General features: G+C 38.5%; 2 protein-coding genes across 2 annotated transcripts in view; one reads left to right on the top strand and one right to left on the bottom strand.

Annotated features, from left to right (window-relative positions):
* Positions 1–7,651, bottom strand: part of adam19a (ADAM metallopeptidase domain 19a) — a 198,867-nt gene extending 191,216 nt beyond the window's left edge. Inside the window, exon 1 of the mRNA XM_053343856.1 lies at positions 7,483–7,651. Coding sequence (XP_053199831.1) covers positions 7,483–7,612 — 130 coding nt within the window. The 5' untranslated portion in view covers positions 7,613–7,651. The remainder of the gene's footprint in view (positions 1–7,482) is intronic.
* The window catches only part of LOC128384330 (uncharacterized), a 185,694-nt gene that overhangs the window by 64,608 nt on the left and 97,452 nt on the right, over positions 1–23,634 (top strand). The window lies entirely within an intron of this gene.

Raw genomic sequence — 23,634 nt, 5'->3', positions numbered from 1 at the left:
ATAGCTAGTGTTCAGCTAGTTTGTCCCTTGTCCTGATGTTACATGATATCAGCACCATCAGATCATGATGTCACATTAGATAATGATGTCACATGATGTCAGCACCATCAGATTACGACGTCACATTAGATAATGATGTCACATGATGTCAGCACCATCAGATTACGACGTCACATTAGATAATGATGTCACATGATGTCAGCACCATCAGATCATGATGTCACTTTAGATAATGATGTCAGCACCATCAGATCATGATGTCACTTTAGATAATGATGTCAGCAGCATCAGATCATGATGTCACTTTAGATAATGATGTCAGCAGCATCAGATCATGATGTCACATTAGGTCATGATGTCATTATCAGATCATGATGTCATTATCAGATCATGATGTCACATTAGGTCATGATGTCATTATCAGATCATGATGTCACATGACGTCAGCACCATCAGACAGCATTTTTAATCATGCGTCTGTGTGTGTGACGGTGTTTGATGCAGGATCTCACTGAGGTCGCAGACATCCAGAGATCCTTTGAAATGCATGTGAGACAGATTGAGCGCGCCACTCAGAATGAACTCAAACACATCTACAGTGTAAAGTGCGCCCACACATTTGTCTAACTGGGCCAAAATAAACAGTCAAAGTGAATTAAAACTCTTGTCAGCTGTGTGAAAGAAAAGCCCGCTGCCCACTGAGATGTACTGTATCTACCTTCAGGCGAGAAGCTCTCACGGAGGAGATTTCAAAAGAATGTGTCAGTCAGTTAAATTTGTGGGTGAGGCTTAAAGTAGTCAGCGTGTGCTTGACCAAAACACAACACGTACAAAGAAGCTATGTGTTGACAAAAGGAAAAGGGAGAAGAAGAGGATTGATACGGGCGCAGTTCTCTGTGAGAGGGTCACATAGTTCTGCCTGATAATATTAGACAGAGAGATTTTAAAATGCATTAGGTGAGAGCTGTGAGAGAGCAGAACAAAACTGAATTGTGATTTTTCTGAAGAGTCCTTGAGTCAAACCTCTTCTCAGCTATCTGTGCAGACTTTCCATTTAGGAAGAGTAAAAGAGCTCCAACTGCAGGATTTACATGACTGGACTTCTGCTCAGTCTCTACTGCACAATACAACATTATGACTAATATCATAATCACCAATATACTGATCAATATTTACATTATTTGGATTTGCAGTGATTATTAAGATGCATGTTGTGTGGAAGGTGATCAATACTAAAATGATGATTCATCAATCCACAGGTATGGACTCTGTGGTGAACAATGCTTTCTCTACCATGTGACCAGGTGTCCAATCAGCTTTTTACAAGTGAGCATGTGCAGAATAACAGACTGTAGACAGATGATGAAAGCAGAGATTGCTACACGGAGCGATGCATCCTCTTATCTAAAATATCAGAATCTAAGGTCTGATTGAAGCTAAAACAAACTGGGCGTGCTCATGTTGTATGTGTGTGTGTGTGTGGGGGGGGGGGGGGGTATTCAGGTGGTCGCAATCTGCACCCTTAACACTAGATGCCCCTAAATCCTACACACTGGTCCTTTCAAAGCAACTTAAAAGGTGGAGTTTTCTTCCAAATAAACCTCCACCACCAGGCTTTATGTGTTTTCTGAGTGTCTGTTTCTTCCTCAAACATCTGACAAGCTGTTTTTTAATATTTTATATCCTGCTTTGTTTACATCCGGATTTTCTTGCTGGCAGTGTTCACTTCAATGCTTTTGTTGTTGCTCTAGCATTCATTTCTTCATTAATAGAAGTGTTTTTGGTCACCAGTTCTGATGAATGCTGCTCATTACATACTATTAATATTAGTGTAGCTGCTGTGCATTTATGTTCTCATCACTGTGTCACAGTTGAACACAATGATGAAATGTCTGAAGTTATGGTTATAAAGAAAAGACTGTTTGATATGTCAGAGCAACATTAGGATTGTGACAGTGGCACAGGATGACAGGCTTATAAATCTAAATATAGGCAGTGTTTGCTATCTAACATAATGAGATAATCACACTATAATGGAGATAACAGGCCCTGGAATAAAAAACATCCTCAGCCTCCACAGCTGATCTTAACTTCTGAGTGGAGAGACACACAAAAACATTTTCATCTGCTGATTCTATGAACTTTCATAACCTCTGACATTCATGAAGAGGTTGAGCTCAGGGGGAGTGAAGGGGAATGATGGAGAGAGTACATGTTGGATGGATGGATGATGAACTCAACAAAATCATGTTTAACAAGCTGAAAATACACACACATATATATATATATATATATATATATATGTGTGTGTGTGTGTGTGTATATATATAAGGTAATGTTAGTCTACAAAGATTTCTTTTGACACTTCATTCTAATTATTTATGTAATGATTTAATATTGACTGATTATTATAAATATATAGTTTATTATTATAAGAGTTAGAATATTGACTCATGTGACTGTCATTCTATTGAGTCAAGCTTCCATCAGATCAGACTGTTAATGAGCTGATAAATCAGAGCAGTTCTGACTGACTCTTTTTTTTCCCATTTCATTCGTCAGCTTCTTTTCCTTTTCATCTTCTTAACCCAGTTTTATTTCTAGCTTTTATTCAACTCTTTCTTATTTCATTTTACTCTGTTTCATCTATTTGAACCTACTTTTCTCTTATTTATTTTAGATTTTTATTGTAAATCCTACTTCTTCTTATTTTCTCAAATTGTTCTCTATTTTTATTCATCCATCATTTTGTTCCTTTTCTTTACATTCTTCTTGGTCTATACTTGTTCTTTATTATCACTTTGACATACATGAACCTGTATGAAAGCTGCTTTATAGATCTAGTTTGATTGATATGACTGTGTATTGAACAATCAGTCAATCACCAGATAATTAATCAGCAACTATTTAGATAATAATGATCAGAAATATCTTTATATTACATACCTTAAATGAGTCATATCTAGCTTCTTAATTGTGAGAGTTTCATGGTTTTCTTTGTCTGCTGTGATCGTAAAAACTTTATTTGGGGGTTTTGGACTTTTGATAAGACAAAGACAAACATTTATGAAGACACAGCTTGTGTTGTGGGAAATTATAAACAGGTACTTTTCACTATTTTCTGAGATTTTACAGACAAAATGACAAATCAATGCATCAAATAAACATTCAAGAGGTGAATAGATATGGAAAATAACTTTAAAATAGCTTTACTACTGCCTGTTTAAATGCTGCTGGTATAAAATAGCTTTGTGTTGTTACAGATCACACACATGTTGATCATTAGATACCTCTTTATATCCTTTCATTAATGATGAACAATGTTGAATATGAACAGTCAGTGCCAGTGTGGCTCTGTACTAATCTTACACTTCCAGTTTATCCTCAACTGTTGATGGCAGATGGATGATGTGATGATGTGGACTGTACTTGTGCTGACTGCAGCCAATCAGCTCACAGTATTTAATGGTAGATAATTACCGCTTCCCCCGAAGTCCGTATTGTGTTTTTGGAGAGATTTTCTTGAGCAGGCGTTTGGAACACATTAACGACTAATTATCACTGTTCTATTTACAGCTTCTTCTTTTTCTTTTCTTTTTTTTTGGCCAGTTATGATCAGCGGCCAATTAAACTGCTGCATTACTAGTTGAGGCCGTGCTGCAGAGGAACGTGCTGAAACAAAGTCAATCCTCTTCTGCCTGTTTGCAGCAGTGGGACACAAGTGTGGAACATGTGCTATTATATTATATCTGAAATGAGACAAAGTAGCATAAATACTGTGTTTAGTAGCACACACACACACACACACACACACACACACACACACACAGAGCTCCCAGTAGACAAAGCAGCTCTGCAAAATGAACAAAGACAAAGCTGCTGTCCAAATACTCACAAACTCAACTTCATATCTGCAGTTTGTCATCTTTGATAATAATGTTCAGTGTGTGTCTGACCACAGTGCTTTAACATGTGACAGGACTAGTTAAAGAGCATTCATTTATGATGCTTAACAAAAAGAACACACGTGTAACTTGTGATTTGGAAAAAACAAACTACTAAATCAAACTTAGCTAGTTTTTCCTCATGAACTCTCTTTAACCCTTAAATACTGTTCAGGTCTAATTTGACCCAATTGACATTTAACAGCTGTAAAAACTCCCCAAATGTCTTTTACTCTGAAATTTGATGACTTTTCCTAAAGTGAAAAGTGAAATGAAAACATTTGAACATGTTTTGAATAGGTGCTACACATTATTGTTCATTGAGGCTGTTCTGGGTGTGTTTTAGTGAAATGAATAGTTAATAGTTTTAATAAGTGAAGACTGATGGTTCTAATGGTTCTACAATAAAGCCCACACTTCCATAAAGTTCTGCTCATTTTACCTTTACATTAAATACATTTACATCATTATTACTATGTTATATTTTCATGTCTGAGGTAAAACAGGACATGATATTGTGTGATATTGTAAAAGCTAAAAATACACTCTCTCTGCTCTCTGAAACATGAATCAAGGTTTAATCTTTAGCTTTAATCATTCCAAGAAAAATTAAAGGACAAATCAGACAAAAACTAAAATCAACAACTAAATACAAATCACCCTCCCAAGGTAGGCTTATCATTTATAGTCAACAAGAGCATAAAAGCAGCTTGGTTCATTATTTACAGCCTGATTACATCAAGAAATGTGAGGCTGAAATTAAAGACCTGTTTGTGTTGTTTACTGTAGCTAATAAAACACAATGCTAAATACAAACTATACGTGCTAACAATGTAAAAGTGCTACAAATAAACAAACAAATAAAACTCATGGTAATAAATATATAAAGTTAATGAGATAAATTGTGTAGTCCCACCAACCACTCCACTGTATCTTTTAATGCTCAAACACTTCCTGCCTTCTATGTTTCAAATTAAAAGCCAAGCAGAAACAAGAGGGATGAAGCCTTTTGAGCCACTGCTTTTAATGTGAAAAATACCCAAGCAGGAAGCGTTGACTGTATCTTGAAATGAAAAAGACTGCAAAGTGGAAGAAATAGGAACAGTAGTAGAAGGAGTGATGCGCTGCTAGAGTTAATGTTGTGGAAATGACATTTATCAAGAAAAAAACGACACATAAGAAGTGCTGAGTGTGCGTTAAACAACCAACAGCATTAAAAGCAAATTACAACAGTGATGAAAAGATGATCAAATACACTCATCAGACACACTTCTCTAAAGTAAACCAGCTTCAAACTGACTTCTTTCTGCAGCTGAGGTGTGTAAAGGCTTTATTTACTGCTGACTTCATCTTTTCTCTAGCTCTTTATTCTAATTATCAAGATCATCCCTTCATAATAAACATGTGTCATTATTTGTGTTTTAGAGGAAGCAACACTGTAAAAAATATCATTATTAATGTATCTGTTTTAAAGATGCAACAATTAATCAATTAGTTGCAAATTATTAAATTAATCCCTAATTATCCTGATGGTTAATTAACTGTTTGGAGCCATTTTTTAAGAAAATAAAAGCTCATATTCTCTGATTCCAGCTTCTTAAATGTGAAGAATTAATAAACTGAAGATTTGTTTTGGCTTTGGGAAACAACCTGACTCTACTAACTGATCAATCGAGTAATCAACAGATTAATCAATAATGAAAATAATCAGTAGTTTTCATTCTCATTTAGTCTATAAGATGTGAGAAAAGTGTGTATTGTACATTAAAGAAAAAGCTACATCTAATGTTTTTGTTTGATTTTTGCCTCATAAATGACTCATTGATCATCAGTTTCCATCCATTGATCCACTGATTGATTGTGCAGTGGAGGAGAGCGTGGTGCCTTCAGGGTCTGGGAGCAGAAGATCAGCTCTGGTCTCAATAACACTACTTCTTCTGTAAATTGAACATCTTGTTTACTTGCTTTGGCTCAACCATCTCTAATGAAGTCATTCACTTGGATTTCATCTGACTGTGTGAAGCTGAGAACAAACTGTGTGCTCAACTACTGCAGCAGCCACACACACACACACACACACACACACACACACACACACACACACACACACACACACACACACACAGAGAGAGATACAGATACACACACACACACACACACACACACGGGTTGGGGTTGTTAACTGCATTAACTCGGAACATCTTTTTTTGAATAGGGGTTATTGTTTAAGTCCTGCTTTGCCTTTGGGAAGTTCTGTCCACATGACTGAACAGAGTGTATCATCTTCATACCAGCCTCAATCTCTCTCTCTCTCTCTCTCTCTCTCTCTCTCTCTCTCTCTCTCTCTCTCTCTCTCTCTCTCTCTCTCTCTCTCTCTCTCTCTCTCTCTCTCTCTCTCTCTCTCTCACACACACACACACACACGCACACGCACACGCACGCACACATACACTGACCTTTATCTGCCTTGCTGAGAGTTGGAAGGCGCTCAATAACATTCAATTAAAGTTTTAGAGTTCATTTTATGTCATTTCAAATATAGAAGCGCTGCCAACGACAAGATAGAGCCTGAATAGAAAAAAAATGAAATCTAATACATTTCATAGAAAAACTACTTGACTTTCTGTGACATAATTGGCTGAAAACTGGGTTACTCAGCTGTACTCCAGCAATTCTCTAAACTGCCTTTTATGGACAATGCACACAGAGGACAGAGCTCATTCTCTACTTTGGCTGGAGGATAGAGTATTTTTAACATCTCTACTACATGTTAGACAGTCAGATTTTTTACTTTTGATCTTCTGCAGCACAAATCTCAAAAAACTTCTATGATCAATCTTTTATAAATGATGTAGTTAAGGGAAAGCCGCTCGCTTTGAAGCGTGCTTTGGATTATGAGACGCTCATCCGAAACACGTTAGACAAATCTGGTCATTTAACACTGCACTGCATACAAGCTCATGTTAACACAATAGAAAACACACAAGTCTTTGATCTTACAACAAGTCAAGTCTTCTGCTCATTTCGGCATGAAAACCATAAGCAAATAACGCCAACTTTAATTATTGTTTCACCTTTTTTCCGCCTCGCCTCCTCACAATGAGAGGAGGCGGCAGCTGTGGGAGAAAGCACAGAGTGATAGAAGTAGTGAATGATAAGATGGTGTTCAGTGTGTTTTAGGTGGTGTTTTGGGTGCAGCCTGTAGTAGATTGAAGAATGAATCCCAGCTATGTTATTAGGTCTTTTAGGTCATGTGTATCTTGTTGTTCTGCATGAGAAGCGGCGCTGCGTTAAATTGCTAGATTTTTAAATGAGATGTGGCGCACACAGCTCTCTTCATAAAAACACTAATTACTCCTAGAAAAGTTTCAGCGGTTTCACATTAAAACCTCTTCCCGCGTCAACCACGAGCCGTCACACTGACTGACACACTTTAAAGCTGTCATACATGTTTCTGTATGAAGCCTCAATGTCACAACAAGCAACTGGTAGATGCTAAAAAAGAAGTTTGACAAGCGTGTCCTGTCTTTTTCTCTACCTTGTCCTCCAGTGTCCCCGCTGGCTCTGTCCAGTGTGCCACTCAGCGACAGAAAACAAAGAAACACGAGCAGTCTTCCACATTTTGCCGGTGATATTTGGGCATTTTTCTGCCTGTGTTTACTGTACATCCCTGTGACCCTCGGTACCGCCGACCGTCCTCCCTTTCCTCGCCGTTGTTCAACTCTGACTCCCTCCCTGACTCCTCCGAGCGTCAAACACGGCCTAGTATAATACTACACTTCCTGTCTGAACTGTCAAAATACAAGTCCCATGACCGTATCTATGTATATACTATTAAAGGACGCGTCCACTCTTTTTTCAGGCGTCTGAAAACAGCAGTTCCGCTCCGGTGCATTTATCTTTTTCTGTTCAATTATTTTAAAGCTAATAGTTACTTTGTTTAAAATGACACATGGTTACAGGCTGCATTGTATAAATCAAAGTATGTCTAAGCCTAAAAACTGGTGTCCCAGATTACAAAATCTACAAATCTGAAACAATTTGGCATAAGGAATGTTAATAAAAGTGCCATGTTCCTGTTGAGAACAATATCTAAAAATTGCCTTCTGATTTAACAAGGAAACATCTCAGGGATTTCATAATTACATTAGGTGTTGATATAATGTATTGGATTCATATGTAAATAAAGTAAACAAGTCAGAATTGCACAAAGTGTCCCACGGTCATTTAGTCCAAAAAGTCATTTAAAAGTAGATGTGAAGCTTATACAACTGCTTCAAATTCTCATTTGTGCCAACCGCAATTCGACTTATGAATGGTGCCAAGTGAAGCTGGGGGTTCGTGCAATGGTGTTTTTATCTTTTTATCTTTTTATCTTTCTACTGGGATATGTGCAATATGGGAGATATGCAATCTGTGGGATGTGCAATAGGCTATGTCATATGTGCAATATACTCTGTGTGGTTACATGCAGTGTGTGGTGTGTGCATTTATGTGATGTTCTATGTGTTGTTGACAGCTTTTAAAATGTGTGAATCCCTCCTTTAAGGCACACACCAGCAGTCAGGTCAACACTACCTGCAACCCATCTTCTTTGCACAAAACTTTTCAAAACAAAATCTCTGAAAATCCTTAAAAAACAGCAGAAAAAGCCTAAATGTCACACTTCTATGTGACATTTTAAAGAAGTGAATCCATCACAACACAGTGAGAAACTGAATTAGTGATCAACCAGCTGCTGTGGACAGTGGAAACCTTTTATCTACCAGTGACTCCTACAGTATATCTCAGCTACAGTTTTAAGTCAATTGCAGCTTTTGATATTCATGTGTGGAAATGATGGATTCCAGACCATCTGTGTCCTAATTTAATACTACATACCAGTTCTGTTCACATTAAATATGTAGTGTGTGCACAGAACACATGCTTACTAAAAACACACATTTTTCAGAGTCATTTCCTGTTTGCACTGTACAAAACTGTGAGGTATGATTTTTTTATATATTTACAAAAACAGTATTGTCAATATATGCATTTATGAATGTATGGATATGAATGTATGTCCAAGGTGGTAAACATGTTTTAGGATAGGCTCCATCAGTATACATGGGAAATGTAAATATATATAAGCAAAGCTCATTTATCACAACCTGCAACCGGCAAGTAAACACACCACATAAATGCACCATGAGCGTGACCTTTTAAAGGCCTTTCAAACCTGTTAAAAACACATCCATGATACACCCGCACAGCACATTTCACTTATTGCAGATGATTAGCATGTGTTTCATGGCACAGTCTGCAGAAGCAGGAATGTGTTCTTACTGTGTTTGACATCTTCATCATCTTCCTCCTCTACCTCACCTGGCAGAGAGGGATAAATAACACCTTTATTAGTGTGGAGCATGGAGTACAGCATCTTCAAAAATAAACATTGGATCTACTTTCATGTTTCTACCTTTTGGCTTGAACCCATGAATTAACTGTATTACTACTCATAATAGTTCAATGACAGTTGAAGGATTCCAATAATAGGTGGCAATCAAATGTAATCCAACTCTTTATAAAAACAGTTGAGAAGTGGCTGAATGTGCTTTTAAAAGCTCATCTCCGTGTGGAATTCAGAAGAGTACAAAACACGGCCAAGAAATGTGTAAAGTACCCTCACCCTTGACAACAAACCTTAACTTTCGTATGTGAAGTAATCATGAATGTAAATGATAAGATTGGGTTTCAGTTATTATTTCCACAGCTGTGAAAGGCTCAAATATCCATTTCAGAGAGGACAAGCTGGGGTCAAGGCTTCATACACACAAACCTGCTTATCCTTTCACTCAGCCAACAACTTCTGTGTATACAGAATTAACATGGAGCTTGAAAGTAAACAGTTTCTTTTGCTTCCTGTCCCTTTCGCTGTGGATTCTTGTAACCTGGCTGCAGAACTGAACAGAGTGAACACCTGTTTCCTGGCCTATTTATCAGAAAGCTAATCAGCCTGATAACTTGCAGCTGTCATTCCTGCTGCCAATAGCTGCTGCTGCTGCTGCTGCTGCCTGCCACAGCTGCAGGTCTGCAGATGGCGTCACCAGAGGGCACTGACATACCACCACAGTCATATTACAATGCTTTATTATATACATTTCACTTCATGTTGGCTTTATTGATTACTGTGTTGATGGGTGTGAGCCGGCTTGAACACATAAGGAGATTTCTGTAGTTCTGTACACAAAAGTGAGTTTTTTTTTTGTGTGTGGATGATTGACTTTTATTTTGAAATCAACATTAACTAATATCCGTGAGTGTGTTTAACTTGACGCTGCTTGGCGCTCCACAAAACAAGGCGTGGATTTCATTATTTGCTGTGCAGCTTTCACATCTTTGCTCAGAAGATGCAGAGTGACTCGACTCACAGTTATGTTCGTTTTGTTCGTTAATAACAAAATGAAAAAATATTTTAAAAAACAAGAATACAAACAATAAAAAAAAGTCATTATTAAATCAAATGTGTCTTAAAACAGCTCTTATTATATATAAAAGCACTGTTCCTTGAAATTTAATGAAGTGTTTTTTTCAATTAAAATGATGTTATATGAATATGTATAAAAACAATATTACTTGAAATAATTAGCTAAATGAGGACTATTTCATATTTTTGCATATGGTTATTCACTTTAATTATACCAATATCATATTTGCATAAAGAACCAGCACATCTATTAAGGGTGCTGTTATGCTGCGTTCATGATATATTGCGTTTCAATATATAGTATTTTTTAATAGGGATGCACTTATTGTGAAAATCTATCGAAGTGCGATAGAAGTGCCAATACTGATACTGTTGTTTTTGTTTGTTTGTTTTGTTGTTATTTATTCCACGGGGGGGAGGGGGTGGGGGGTGGGGGGGATCATTGTAAAAAAAAAAAAAAAAAAAAAGAAGAAGAAGAAAAAAGAAACACAAAATAATTTTTTTCTCTTTGAAAACTGCTTCAAAATCCATTTACCCTGCTATATAATGACCTGCATAATAAGAGCACTGCATCTGTAACTTTCTGAGGAATAAGCAACAGAAGGTCAAGGTGAACAGCGCCTTATCCTGCCTCCTGATTGGACAGCTCTAAACGGACAATGCAACCATTGGACATCTCATCACAAGTAGCCACGAAACACACAATCCATCCAAAAGTCACAAATTTATCATGGATGTCAGCCACAAATTGCACTTCAAAACCCCTCGCAGCCTCGTATCCATCACTGCCTCATTCAAATTTCTTGGCACCCACATCTGCAATGCACTCACATTGGACTCCAACACAGACCGCATCATCAAAAAAAGCCCGGCAAAGACATTTCTCTCTGCATCAGCTGAAGGAATTCAGACTGACACACCACCACCTGCTCCACTTCCACATGGCAGTAATTGAAAGCATCTTCACATCATCCAGAACAGTCTGGTGCAACAGTTCAGGCAGCCAAACTCACAAAAGACTCCAGTAGATTGTCAGCAAGTCATCTAAAATCATTAGCACCCAACTTCCATCAATAAAACCCCTAAAGCAAAAACAAACTAAGCACTTTTTCCCAGCTGCAGTATGGATGTTGAACTCTTCAGCTGCTCAGTCAGTCAGTATGTGTGTAACTGTTAATAGGACTGTTATGAACCACACTGTACCAGAATCAACTTCTACCAGATTAGCTGTGTCGTCATTAAACTAAATGCTAAATAGACTGTACTCATATAGCACTTTTCTTTTTGACCACTTAAAGCACTTTTACATTACATGTGTCATTCACCCATTCACACACATTCATACACTGATGACAGGAGCTACCACACAGGAGGCTAACCTGCTCATCAGGAGGAGACTAACATTCATATTGGTGCAGCCATCAGGAGCAATTTGGCAATTTACCATTTACATACAAATAAAATAACACATCTTCATTCAAGGGCCACATACAGCCCAGTCTGATCTGATGTGGGCCGGATCATTAAAAAGAAGGAAGGAAGGAAGGAAGGAAGGAAGGAAGGAAGGAAGGAGGGGAAAAAGAAATAAAGGAAGGAAGGAGGGGGAAAAAAGGAAGGAAGGAAGGAGGGGAAAAAGAAAGGAAGGAAGGAAGGAAGGAAGGAGGGGAAAAAGGAAGGAAGGAAGGAAGGAAGGGGTTAAGTATCTTTCCCAAGGATACGTGGACATGTGGACTGGAGGAGCCGGGAATCAAACGTCTGATCTTTCAATAAGTGGACAACTGCTCTACCTCCTGAGCCACAGCCGTCAAGTGAACTGATGAAGGAGTGTTATCACAGGTGCTTCTCTGCAGTTGCTAGACTGCACAACCAGCACTCCACCCCCACCCCCACCCTTGTGACAATGTCACAAACTGTCCAAACAACACAGGTCAATTTTGAACCAGGAAGGCAAAAGTTGCACAGTTGACAGCAAGACAACAGGAGGGGTAATTACACTACCCAATAATGTAACATTAGCTTAAAAGCCTGGCGCTCCTCATGGGGGCTTGATCTAGTACAGGCAAGTGAATCAAGTCAATTGCATTAGGGGTAATACAGGTTCCAGGTTTTGACTGGTTCTTTTACATAAGTAGGTTAGCCTAGCTTAGCATAAAGACTGGAAGTAGTGGTAAACAGTCTATCCAACTCTGTCCACAGTTCATAAACAGCCAGGAGTTTTAACTCTGTGCAGCTTTTCATAGTTTTGTAGTGACAGATAGGTTGCCAGCTTTGTTACCATCATGTTTGTATAGAAACCAAAACCCAACATGTGCCCGCTGACTGTATCTGGCAACCTGTGTTATATCCAGAGTCACTTCATAGAGCTATTAGAGGAATGGATAAACACATAAGATGTCTGCAGCCTCACAAATATCATTATCATTGAGTCATTGTTCAAAAACCTGATACTTTACAACATCCTGACACAAAAAAACAAACAACAACAACAACAAAGAAAAGAGCCAAATTACCACATGAGATTTTAATTTGTAGCTTGATGCTCAGCAGCAGCTGGAACTCTATTTGAATTCCAAATATGCACATCTTTGTCTGGTGTACACCCTATCATCAGGACTCTGTTGGCAGTTGTATTGTCTGGATTAAAGGGGGAGATGGTGTGATGTGAGTGGTGGGTGGTTGGATGTCAAAAAACACAGCGCTGTCTCCTTCTGTTATAATGTGTATGAATTATTGCTTATCAATTTGCATGAAGTCAGTTATGAAAATAAGATGGAGGATGAATTATGCATTGCGGGGCACCACTTGTGGTTTCATTTTCAATCTAGCTGCCATTTACCCACCTCCAAAGATCCCATTTAATATTAAGATTATTGGATTGAGACAAGCGTAACATCCCTCAGAGGAAAGAATTCACAGAACCCCTGAAGTCCTGACATTTTTTATTTTCTTTTAAATCTTATGCACCCAAGATCATATCATGTGCACAAGACTGCTTGTGTGAAAAGTATAAAAGCTTGAACAACATGTTACCTTGTGATAATAACTTGTGCAAGCAGGATATTGTATTGATATTTAGTGAATACTAAATTAGAAGATAAGACGTCTGCGTACGAGATAACGTGCAAACAAGATCATTCATTGAAATGAGATCAAATCTCATAGAAACAAGTTAATGACTTATTCAAACAAGATTATACCTTTAACAAACAACAATTTGTGCGCACTTGTGTGAACAACATAATCTGAGAACATAATAACATGTGCAAATAATATACTATCTAATTATTATTGCCATTCATTAACATTAACAGGCAGTTTAACTGTACAGAACAGAATCACCTTGAGGTTGGGCTTCATTCCACATATAAACAAGCTGTGGCTCAGGAAGTAGAGCGGGTCATCCACCAATTGGAAGATCAGCGGTTTGACTCCCGGCTCCTCCAGTCCACATGTCAATGCGTGCTTGGGCAAGACACTTAACCCAAGACTGCTCCCAATGGCTGCACCATCAGTGTATGAATGTGTGTGTCAAAAGACCAGAAAAACCATTTACATACGAATAAATGAACTCTCTATAGGGTCAAAATAGACAGCATGGGTCCATACATCACATAAAGAATGAAAGTCTTAACCAAGGTGTCCATCTCCTTATAAACATAGATATTTTTAGCTGTAGGAGGGCAGTCATATGTTCCATCACATAGACATGTCTGATTGTTTGTGCCCATTGCACTATTGCACGAGGGTTAGGCTTCATCCAGTTAATAGTAATCATTTATCTCACAATCATCAACAAAGTATGCATTATATAGCATTGATCAATGGCAAACCAGGGTTCAGGGTTCTTTTTCCAATAAGAAAAGTAAAGGGTTCAGGGGGATGTCATTGCTTAAAATGTTCTCCAATTCTTTCTTGATGTCTTTCCAGAATGTTTGTATTTTGGAGCAGTCCCAGAGTATGATCCCCAACCATACCACAGTTTCTCCAACATTTGTTTGTCAAATTGTTCTCTCCATATCTGGCTCCCCACCCCCCTGTTCCATCCAGAACAGAAATTTTCCCATGTGTCATCAATCTATGTTTGTGTAGAGCTCCAATTCCCATTGTCTGATGTCCATCATTAACTTTTTGTAAATATGGAGATATTTGTTTTTTTGTTGATGCAACATATGCTTAAAGTGGGTCTTAATATCAGTTGGTTCTCTTTTAATAATGTCCCAGTCTGCATGATTGTAACTTGTAGATATCTATGAGAGTCACTTGAAGGCAATTTTGTCTTGGAGTTGTGAAAAAGATTTAAATAGATTCCCATGAAATACACTCAGCCCATCTTCTGTAGTAACATAAGATGATGTTTTTGAACAATATAACAATAGATAGTTATTTAATAAAAGATCATCATGTTCAGGACTGTGGATGCTTTGTATTTTGTATTAACTCCCTTTTTGTTGCTTAGACATATTATAATGCCTCTTCTGTCCTATTTTTACATTATTTTGGCTGTTTATGAGCATAAAGAAAGGTTTTGGTATTGTAATGCAGACTATCTTTCATTTTTCTTTTCCCTGAGTTACTGCCAGAGTTAGAGGACCTATTCAATATTAATTCAAACGCTGAGCTTTATGCCTAAAGCAACACTGAATATAAACATTTTTCGCAACTCCACTTTTATCTTCCTTCCTTTCAGTGTTTTTTTTTCTCTCCCTTCTACCCCCCTCCTGCCTCGCCTTAGCCAAAATCAAACAATCTGACCAGCTTCAACTCTCACATCAGCTTACAGGCGGTATTGCCCTCTGCTCCACCATATCTAGCCCAGGACAAAATGACATCCACAGCTTGGTCTAGTGCGGAAAAGCTATCAGTTTCCTCCAGAGGACTCAGATCATGTGCTGGTGAGCTGCTTACTCTATAAAGTGTGTGTATGTGTAGCAGTCAGAGCATGCTGGCAGGCCAGGATGAAGCCCAGAGTCATTGTCTATCCATTCCCCTGCTACAGCAGCGCGGTGGTGTCATGCTCACTCTCTTTGACTTTGGAATTATGGCAAGGATTTAGACTTAGCTGGCAGGAGGGGGGGGGGTGTGTGCCGGATAAGACGGATTTATTTCACCTCATCTGGAAAATGTGTCCTCTGCCATACGACCACTTCAGTGACTCTTTATCCTGCCAGTGGGAGAGTGGACATTGCACTCGCTCACTCAGCCGTGGCACAAATGGCTTGGTTTTTTTTCCCGTTGTTGTTGTTGCTCAGCTCAGTTTGGGGGATATTGTCAGCACCACTTGTTACAGTGAAAGGTCAAAAGCTTTAGACTCAGACATGTTCAAATCCATCATCCCATTCACACTGCTCAGGGAGAGAAAAGCACTGTCAACCAAAGGCATCAGAGAAGGAAGAAGATAAGATTTACTTGGCCTTTAAAGGGTCCTAAGCCTTTCAGAATAAACCTTCAGATGCTACGTGATTGTTTCTGTCTATTATTGAATGAAAGCAAATACACAGCAACCTTCATTTTCATCCCTGACTCCCACCCATGGTCAACATTGACAATCCTAGAGCATAATATTCGGAATATTCAAAGACCATTTTATTATTAGTCAAGATAAATATCAGACTGAGGAGAATTTACCAATGCTAAATCATCAACAGGCACACATGAGGAAAAAATGGAGCCCAGGAGAAAATTATATCACAAAATGACATATGAACACATATATATGTTGCTTCCTCAGCTCTTGTAGAGAGTAATACAGGCCTTTGACATGGCACATTCAATCAGGTGGAAGTCTACTGCAAATTCAACTCTCACACTTTCAGCATTGATTGGGACATTCTAATTTTACTGCAAGCAATAAGTCCAAACTGTATGGAGGCCAGGAGGTGTCATGATACATGGTATACATTAAAAAATGCTGCCATATGTTGTTATTTACTATATCTATTAAAGAGGTTGTGCCCAGCATATGGAAACGCTCAATAAAGCCACTATTCCACAACTCCATGTACTAACAATCTGACAGCAGAAAATTACTATTTTATCACTGCAGAATAAATAGAGTTTGTACATTTGTTTATCTTTAAATAAGAGTATTCTGACAGCTCTGACAGAGTTCAGGACTTTTTAGATGTGACTGGATAAACTTAGAATCTGTGTGTAAAAGGTTATCACTCTGATGTACAGGGGGAAAAAAGCAATTACTGTTCCTGACTGCTCCTGTTGCCACGGTGGGATAATTAATAATGATAAATTATGAAGTTAGTGCTTGTGTAGCATGTGCATAGAAACAAGCCTCTAACTAACTTCTTGACCTTGTGCTCTCAACCTCAAAATGTTTGTGCCACTAACAAGTTTATCGCTTAGATGAATGCATAATGAGGGGATAATGATACCACGCATGATATTTAAGCTATTGTATGTTGTACGAATACACTGAAATAAAAAAACATATCAGGTTGTTGTTTAAATTCCTGTACATCAACCCAGACAACATAAGGAACTGAGTCATCTCCTGTCTAGCACTGGTTCACTCAGGCTCTGTCCTTCCTGGATTGAATAACTGCACAATGGACAATGGAGTCGAGCGCTTCACCTTGGATTCTGTACAAATACATTCGTGTTCCAACTCATATTTAGAGATATACACAGTGGTGTCCAAAGGTCTGAGACTGCATTGAAAATCTTTCAATGAAAAACATTCAATCAAACACAAGAAGTTAAAAAAGACAAAATATTTAAAAATCTGCACTACTTTCTTTTTGGAGTAAGTTTTCAGAGGGGGAAAAAAGGAGAAAAATGAATAACAAAGAAAAGAAAAAGGTGAACAGAGCCTGTAGGGAGGAACAGGTCTGCAATCTATTAGTATTCATGCCTTTTTTAAATTCATTTATTAACCATTTCCCCCAGCCGTTTGCAGTCTCTACTTCATTTCTAACCTTGATTCTTCATCACTAGTATGTCATCTATGCTGGTCAGCCATTGTTTGTCATCTGGTGTATCAGTCTTGAGCCAGTTCTTATTGATAGCCTTCTGTCTTGTAGTGAGCAGACTCTTCACTATGTATCAGTCTGCTATATGCACAGTTGCTTCCATATGTCCCAGATATAAAACAAGGCAAGTTTGAAGGATTTTGTAACCCAATACCTCACACAAAACACAATGTATACCAATCCAGAAATGTTTTATTTTCATCAAAGTCCATAAAATGTGTGAGTGGTTTGGTTCCATGTGGTAACATAGTCTCCAGCATGGTTGTTGAAGATTTAAATTTTGAGTTTTGAGTTTTCCTCATATGACTGCTTTTAAAGGTGCAGTGTGTAGTATTCAGTAGCATCTTGTGATGAGGTTGAAGATTGCAACCAAATGAATCCCCCTCATCCTCGCCCTCCCCTCCCAAGCATGTAGGAGAACCTATCACAGCCATGAATCTCATGAAAAACCTGAAACACACTCTAGAGCCACTGTTTGTTTTGTCCATTCTGTTCTAGTATAGAAAGAAGATTGTAGATTACCTGCTCCCTATATAGATAAAAAGGTCTCATTCTAAGGTAAAACCCCCCCACAACATTACTTACTTTCAGCTGATTGTACACTAATTAACATAAACTCGTGTATATTTTATTCAATTTCTGCTAAATCCATTCCACTAGATACCACTACATTCTACACACTGCACCTTTAATGCATACCACAGGGTCGTACTCCTAATTATCATTTTTCTTCAGATAACTAAATGTCGGTTTCGATTCACTCAGCTATCTACTTATTGTTTAATAGTCCCACATTCAATTTATATAGTGTGTCTTTCTGTCTGCAGCTCTAATACATTTTCGGGTAAACAGTGCTACAATCGGACACATCAGCAACTCCAATATGACATCCTTGTATTCTATTTCTGTTCTCTTTCTGCATGAAAAAATAATCAGTTCTGGAGTAAACAGAGTGTGTTGCTGTTTTATGACAGAAGTCTCCCTGCAGAGGATGGAAGTCCCTCCACACATTGAAAAGGCCGAGTCCCTCCCATGTATTTTTCACCAATTTTGTGATGGGTTTCTTGTTATTCTGAAAGGTGTGTAGAATTTCAAGGGATAGACTTGGCAACAATTGGAATATAATATTCTTAAGTATGTTTTAATTAGTGTAAAATCACCTGAAAATAAGAATTATTGTGTTTTTATTACCTTAGAATGAGCCCTTTTTATCTACATAGATAGTGGGTCCTCTTCCACAGAGCCTACCATGGCTGGGGTTGAAATTCAGCCTGGGAGCTTGGCTTGGAGAGTCTGATCGCATGAAGGACGCAAGTGGAGCTGTAATTTTTACACAAATACTTTTATTGGCAGTATAAAAACATGTGTGTGTGTGAGTGTGTGAGTGTGACTCTACTGACTTCAACTGACTATTGATTTCAACTGACTTCTACTGACTATTGATTTCAACTGACTCTACTGACCTGTACTGACTCTACTGACCTGTACTGACTTCAACTGACTTGTACTGACATCAGTAATAACGAAGATTGGCAAATTGCTAAAGAAAACAGATATCTAATTCAGAAAGCCACTGACAACTGCAGGAGTGGATAGGCTTACTGTTTCTGACTGGAGTTGGAGCATCAACATGACATCTTAAAGTAATCCTATGCAGAAACCTATTACCAACCCAGTCCTGTACACTGTCCTGCCCCTGTACCTGGTACTGTTTTTCTTGTGGTTCCTGCTCCACTTTCCTCCATCTCCTCCTCCTTCTTCTCATCCTCTTCTATATCCTTCTCCTGCCCCTCCTCATCTGTCTCTTCCTCCTCCTCACTCCTATAACTGACACTGGCCTTGTCAGCTAATAATAATAATAACAGCAACAGTGATAACGTTATAGCACTTGTGAAAAGAGTCTTAGCACACAAATACAATATAAAAATCAACATAAGAAAAGCACCACACACACACATGCACACACACACACACACTGCAAATTAATTAATTACTTTAATGTATGTTTCTTGAGCTGGTAAAAATGGCTATTTATTACTGTAGAGACAGAACAGGAGAACAGGATGATGAGCCTATATATTCAAATAGTATCGTTTTTAACTTTAAACACGCGCTCTCTCCTGAAATATGTTTTCTTTTGCAATAAAGAAATGTGTGTGCTTTTCTGGTCAGCCAGCGTCAATTTTATTTTGAATTGATAAAGCAGTGATTTATGCATGTATGGTGTAACATTGCTGATAGGCTACCTCTAATGTTCTGTGTGCCTTGAACACATCCAAAAACACAAACACAGTATAAGTCTGGGATGACAGGGCCATAGACCGTGCTTGTTACCTGCCATGCTGCTGCTGCTCGTCCCGTGTCATCACTGACTGTGGCCACGCTGACCTCAGCCCCTCCGCCACGGAAAAGGTCTGACATTTGGCTGCATCCTGCACTAAGGTTTTTTTCTTTGTTATTCTGCTCCACCCATCTCCTTTTCTGTCTTCTTTCTTTTGGGCATGTTTGCTAATCCGCTTCGCTCCTCTTTCCTTTTTTTAACAGGAAAAGGATCTGCTCAAATTGGAAGTGGCCGCCCCCCTCCCAACTCCTTAATATGCAAATAGATCATTGACCCAGTCTGTACTTGTTATCTGCGGCTTTTGGGGTAAAAATAAAACAAAAAATGTTCTGACCACCGGCCTGGAACAGCCCGGCTATTCTAAACCTCCCGAACCTCCCCGATACCATCATGTTTCTACAGTAGCCCAGAACCGACAATCTAAACATTTTGTGTTTTTCAAGAGTTTTGTGACCGTCGTGGGTTCTTCTACATGCTTGGGAGGGGGGTTATTAAGTTGGTTGCAATCTACAACCTCGCCACTAGATGCCACTAAATCCTATACACTGGTCCTTTAAAACTGGTTGTGCCCATGTTGTACTCCATTATCACATTGAAGTAAATAAAATAATAAAAAATAAGGATCCAAAAACACTTATCTGCTTATCACTCTTGGGTGGCGCATATATGTTCACCAATGAAATCATTGATTGGTGAATTGTCCATTTTACAAGAATATATCATCCTATCTTTTATTTCTATTTGGCACTCAAATTTGATTACATTAGATATTAGAATTGCTACTATTTTGCAGGTATTAAAGTGTAAAGTATATAGTAGAGAATAAGAATATTTTTGAATTCAAATCAATTTCTTGTGTTCTATTTATGAGTTAATTTGCATCTTTTCCCTTAAAAAAATGTTGGTCATAATTTTTGCTCCTTTGACTGGGTTTCCTAAACTATTAACATTTAAAGACATAAGCTTGATCTCTTCCTGTTTGGCCATTTTAGGTCTATTAACATAGTGGTAATTCCCCCACAGGCTAGCATTAAAATATTCATGAGCGATTAACAACAAGCAAGAACACCCAATTATATACCTTTATATTTATACATATATTTTTTTTTTAAGGGGAAAGGCTTCGCTAAATAAAGGACCCCAGGTAGTAATGAGAAGAAATCTACCCATACTAGAGTTATACCATAGGCAGCTGTGTTTCAATCCTTCTTGAGCCAACAGTCCAGATATATGTAACCTTCCAAAGCAAAGCAAATTCTTAACTGAAGTTATGTTTTAAAGATGTCTTTTTATGCTTTACCTTCAAACTCAGGGTGAAGTCAACACATGTCCTGCTGCACATGTAATTGCAGCCATCCTCTTGCACATCTGCCTGCCAACAAGGTTCAGTCACTTCTGATGCCTAGTCAGATTCTCAGTTGACTGGAGCCTTTCAAGGATAAATGTGTATGAATGAGTGAATGTTGATATGTATTGTAAAGTGCTTTGAGTGGTTGCAACGCTAGAAAGGTGCTATGTAAATGCAGTCCATTTACCATTTACCACTACACTATCCCAGTGTCTGGAAATGAATGCCTTCCCATTTTGTGTTCTCGATGTTAGCATATGCTTTATATTGTTACAGGATTCTCACAGAGTAGTCATGGCCAGAATAGATCCAAATTCCAGCAAGTTTGTCTGTTTTCTTCTCCCATAATTTTTTCAATACCATCTCCATCACATTAAACTGCTTAAAGCTGAGGACGATTAACCAAGGTGGTTGTCCTGCTTTGGGCTTGTTACGAACCGGCTCAAAGTCCATAACAAAAATGGGAATCACACATGACAACATGTATCTAAAATAATATTTATTACAAACACAAGTTAAATAGCAATGTTAATCAGTTATATCAGTCATGAATGCAGTGTGTGGATGAGTGAAATGTGTGGTGCGATATGTGCCAACACAACCAAAACCCAAAAGTCTAACCCATCTGGTTGGTGGAGGCCTGGAAGGAAGAGAAGAGAACAAGTAATTACAAAGCAGCCAGCTAAATAGGCTGAGGCCTAAGCTACACAGGTGTAGGTAGTTTCCCTGACGTCCTCTAGTCCCACCCACTGGCTCCTGAGCCAAGAAAACCCAAGGAAAAAGGGAGAGAGGGACGTCACAGGCTTCAGTGCCAAAGCTCGTTGGGTATGTTGAATCTGGGGGTCTGGGTCTTTTGAAGACTCATCTCAGAGCCATTTTCTCCAGGAACAGTGCAACTGAGTCACTCTTTCACCCCTTTATCCTTCTGTATGCCAAACACCAGGTATATCCAAACTATTCCATAAAGGGTCATGTGCCTGCAGGTTTTTCTTCCAACCAATCAAGAGCACACAATTCAACCAATCAACTGTCTGCAGACTGAGATCAGTTGATGAAATGAGTCAAGTCTGATGTTCTCCTGCTTGGTTGGAATGAAAACCTGCAGCCACATGAACCTTTATGGAATTGTTTGGACACCTTTGTCATATACTTATCTATTATTTCGTCTGGACCTCAATTCCTAGTTTGCCCATCATAATTTTCTGCTCGTTCATTATTTCACACAATTTACTGTGGAGTTCCATGTCTTGACTTCTTCGATGCATGTCAAAGTGGCGTCCATCTTATTATCTTCCTTTCCTGTCTCTGTGGTTATTTTTAACAACTCTCTAGTCAATGTCTTCCTTGAGTTTTTTAAGTCCATTCTGCAGGGCATGAATTTGTTTGCTAATGCCACCCAAACTGGTTTGAAATGAAGCTATGGTATTGTTGCTTCAGGTGTTCTTCAGGTGGCTGGCAGTCTTCCTTTGTTTTCATTTAACCTCCTAACTCATTATTTAAAACCCTGGGTCCTCCTGCATTTAATTCTTGAGCTTAGTCAGAGTTTATTGTGTTGGTGTAATGTGCATGCTGCTCCACCATCCCAAAGGAAGTCCGGTCAGCGATCAAATTTGTGGTATTGATCGACTTAAGTCCTTTGTGAAAAATATCAGATTTCCTTGAATTGTATCCCCTCCATTGAAGCGTGCAGTCCAGCAGGTCACTGCTGACTAAGTAACATTGTGATATTAGGAAACATGGCATCAGAAATTGAAAGTATCAGAAGTTAAATTGTTATTCAGAACAAAGAGGGGCTTTCTCATTGTCAAATCATGACTTAAGGTTTTCCATATGGACAGGAAATGGAAGTGAGGTTGGAGGATTGGAAGTAGGTGGTGGGAAGGATGAAGGTTGATATACAGTCCAGACAAGTAATATTTGGTGAAAAGAGTAACAGCAAAATGTGTAGCAGCAACAGGAGGACAGCACAAAGAGTACAATCTGATAATTCAATTGACTCAAGTACGCGCAAAACTTGGTGAGTGGAATTCTGCAATATCGATCACTGTAAATTGCTTGCCTGCATAGTGCACACCAAGGCAAAGCTATCAGATGAATAAGACCAGAGAGGTAAGAGAATGCAAGGTTCTGTGACTGACAATGAAAAGATAGTGTGAGGAGTTGTTTTGAGAATACCCACAGTTGTATCTGAAGATCAAATTCAGGTGTTCTCAACATTTTGTAACTTATGACCCAATTCTTCAAAAATTCCCATGGACCATCCTACGAAATAAATGAGAAAAAATAAATAAAATGACAAAAACAAGGAGAAAAATAAACTGGTCTCAGTGAGACACTTGGGCTTGCTTCTGGGAAATAATAAATTCAAGTCATGTTGGGATGGGTAAGAGGCTGACATGAAGAGTAGCATTCAATGTTGCTTTCAGTTTCTTCCTTGACTTTGATTTTGTGACAGTCACAATGGAAAATCCTGACTCACAGAAATAGGTGGTGGTGAAAGGTAACAGAAATATGATTGCCTGTTTTGACTGAGAGGGCTATTGACTGGCAGC

Source organism: Scomber japonicus, chromosome 22 (assembly GCF_027409825.1).
Source record: "Scomber japonicus isolate fScoJap1 chromosome 22, fScoJap1.pri, whole genome shotgun sequence".
NCBI classification, from domain to species: Eukaryota; Metazoa; Chordata; class Actinopteri; order Scombriformes; family Scombridae; genus Scomber; species Scomber japonicus.
The sequence above is the reverse complement of the archived record's forward strand: the minus strand, read 5'-3'. Positions and strand labels throughout refer to the sequence as shown.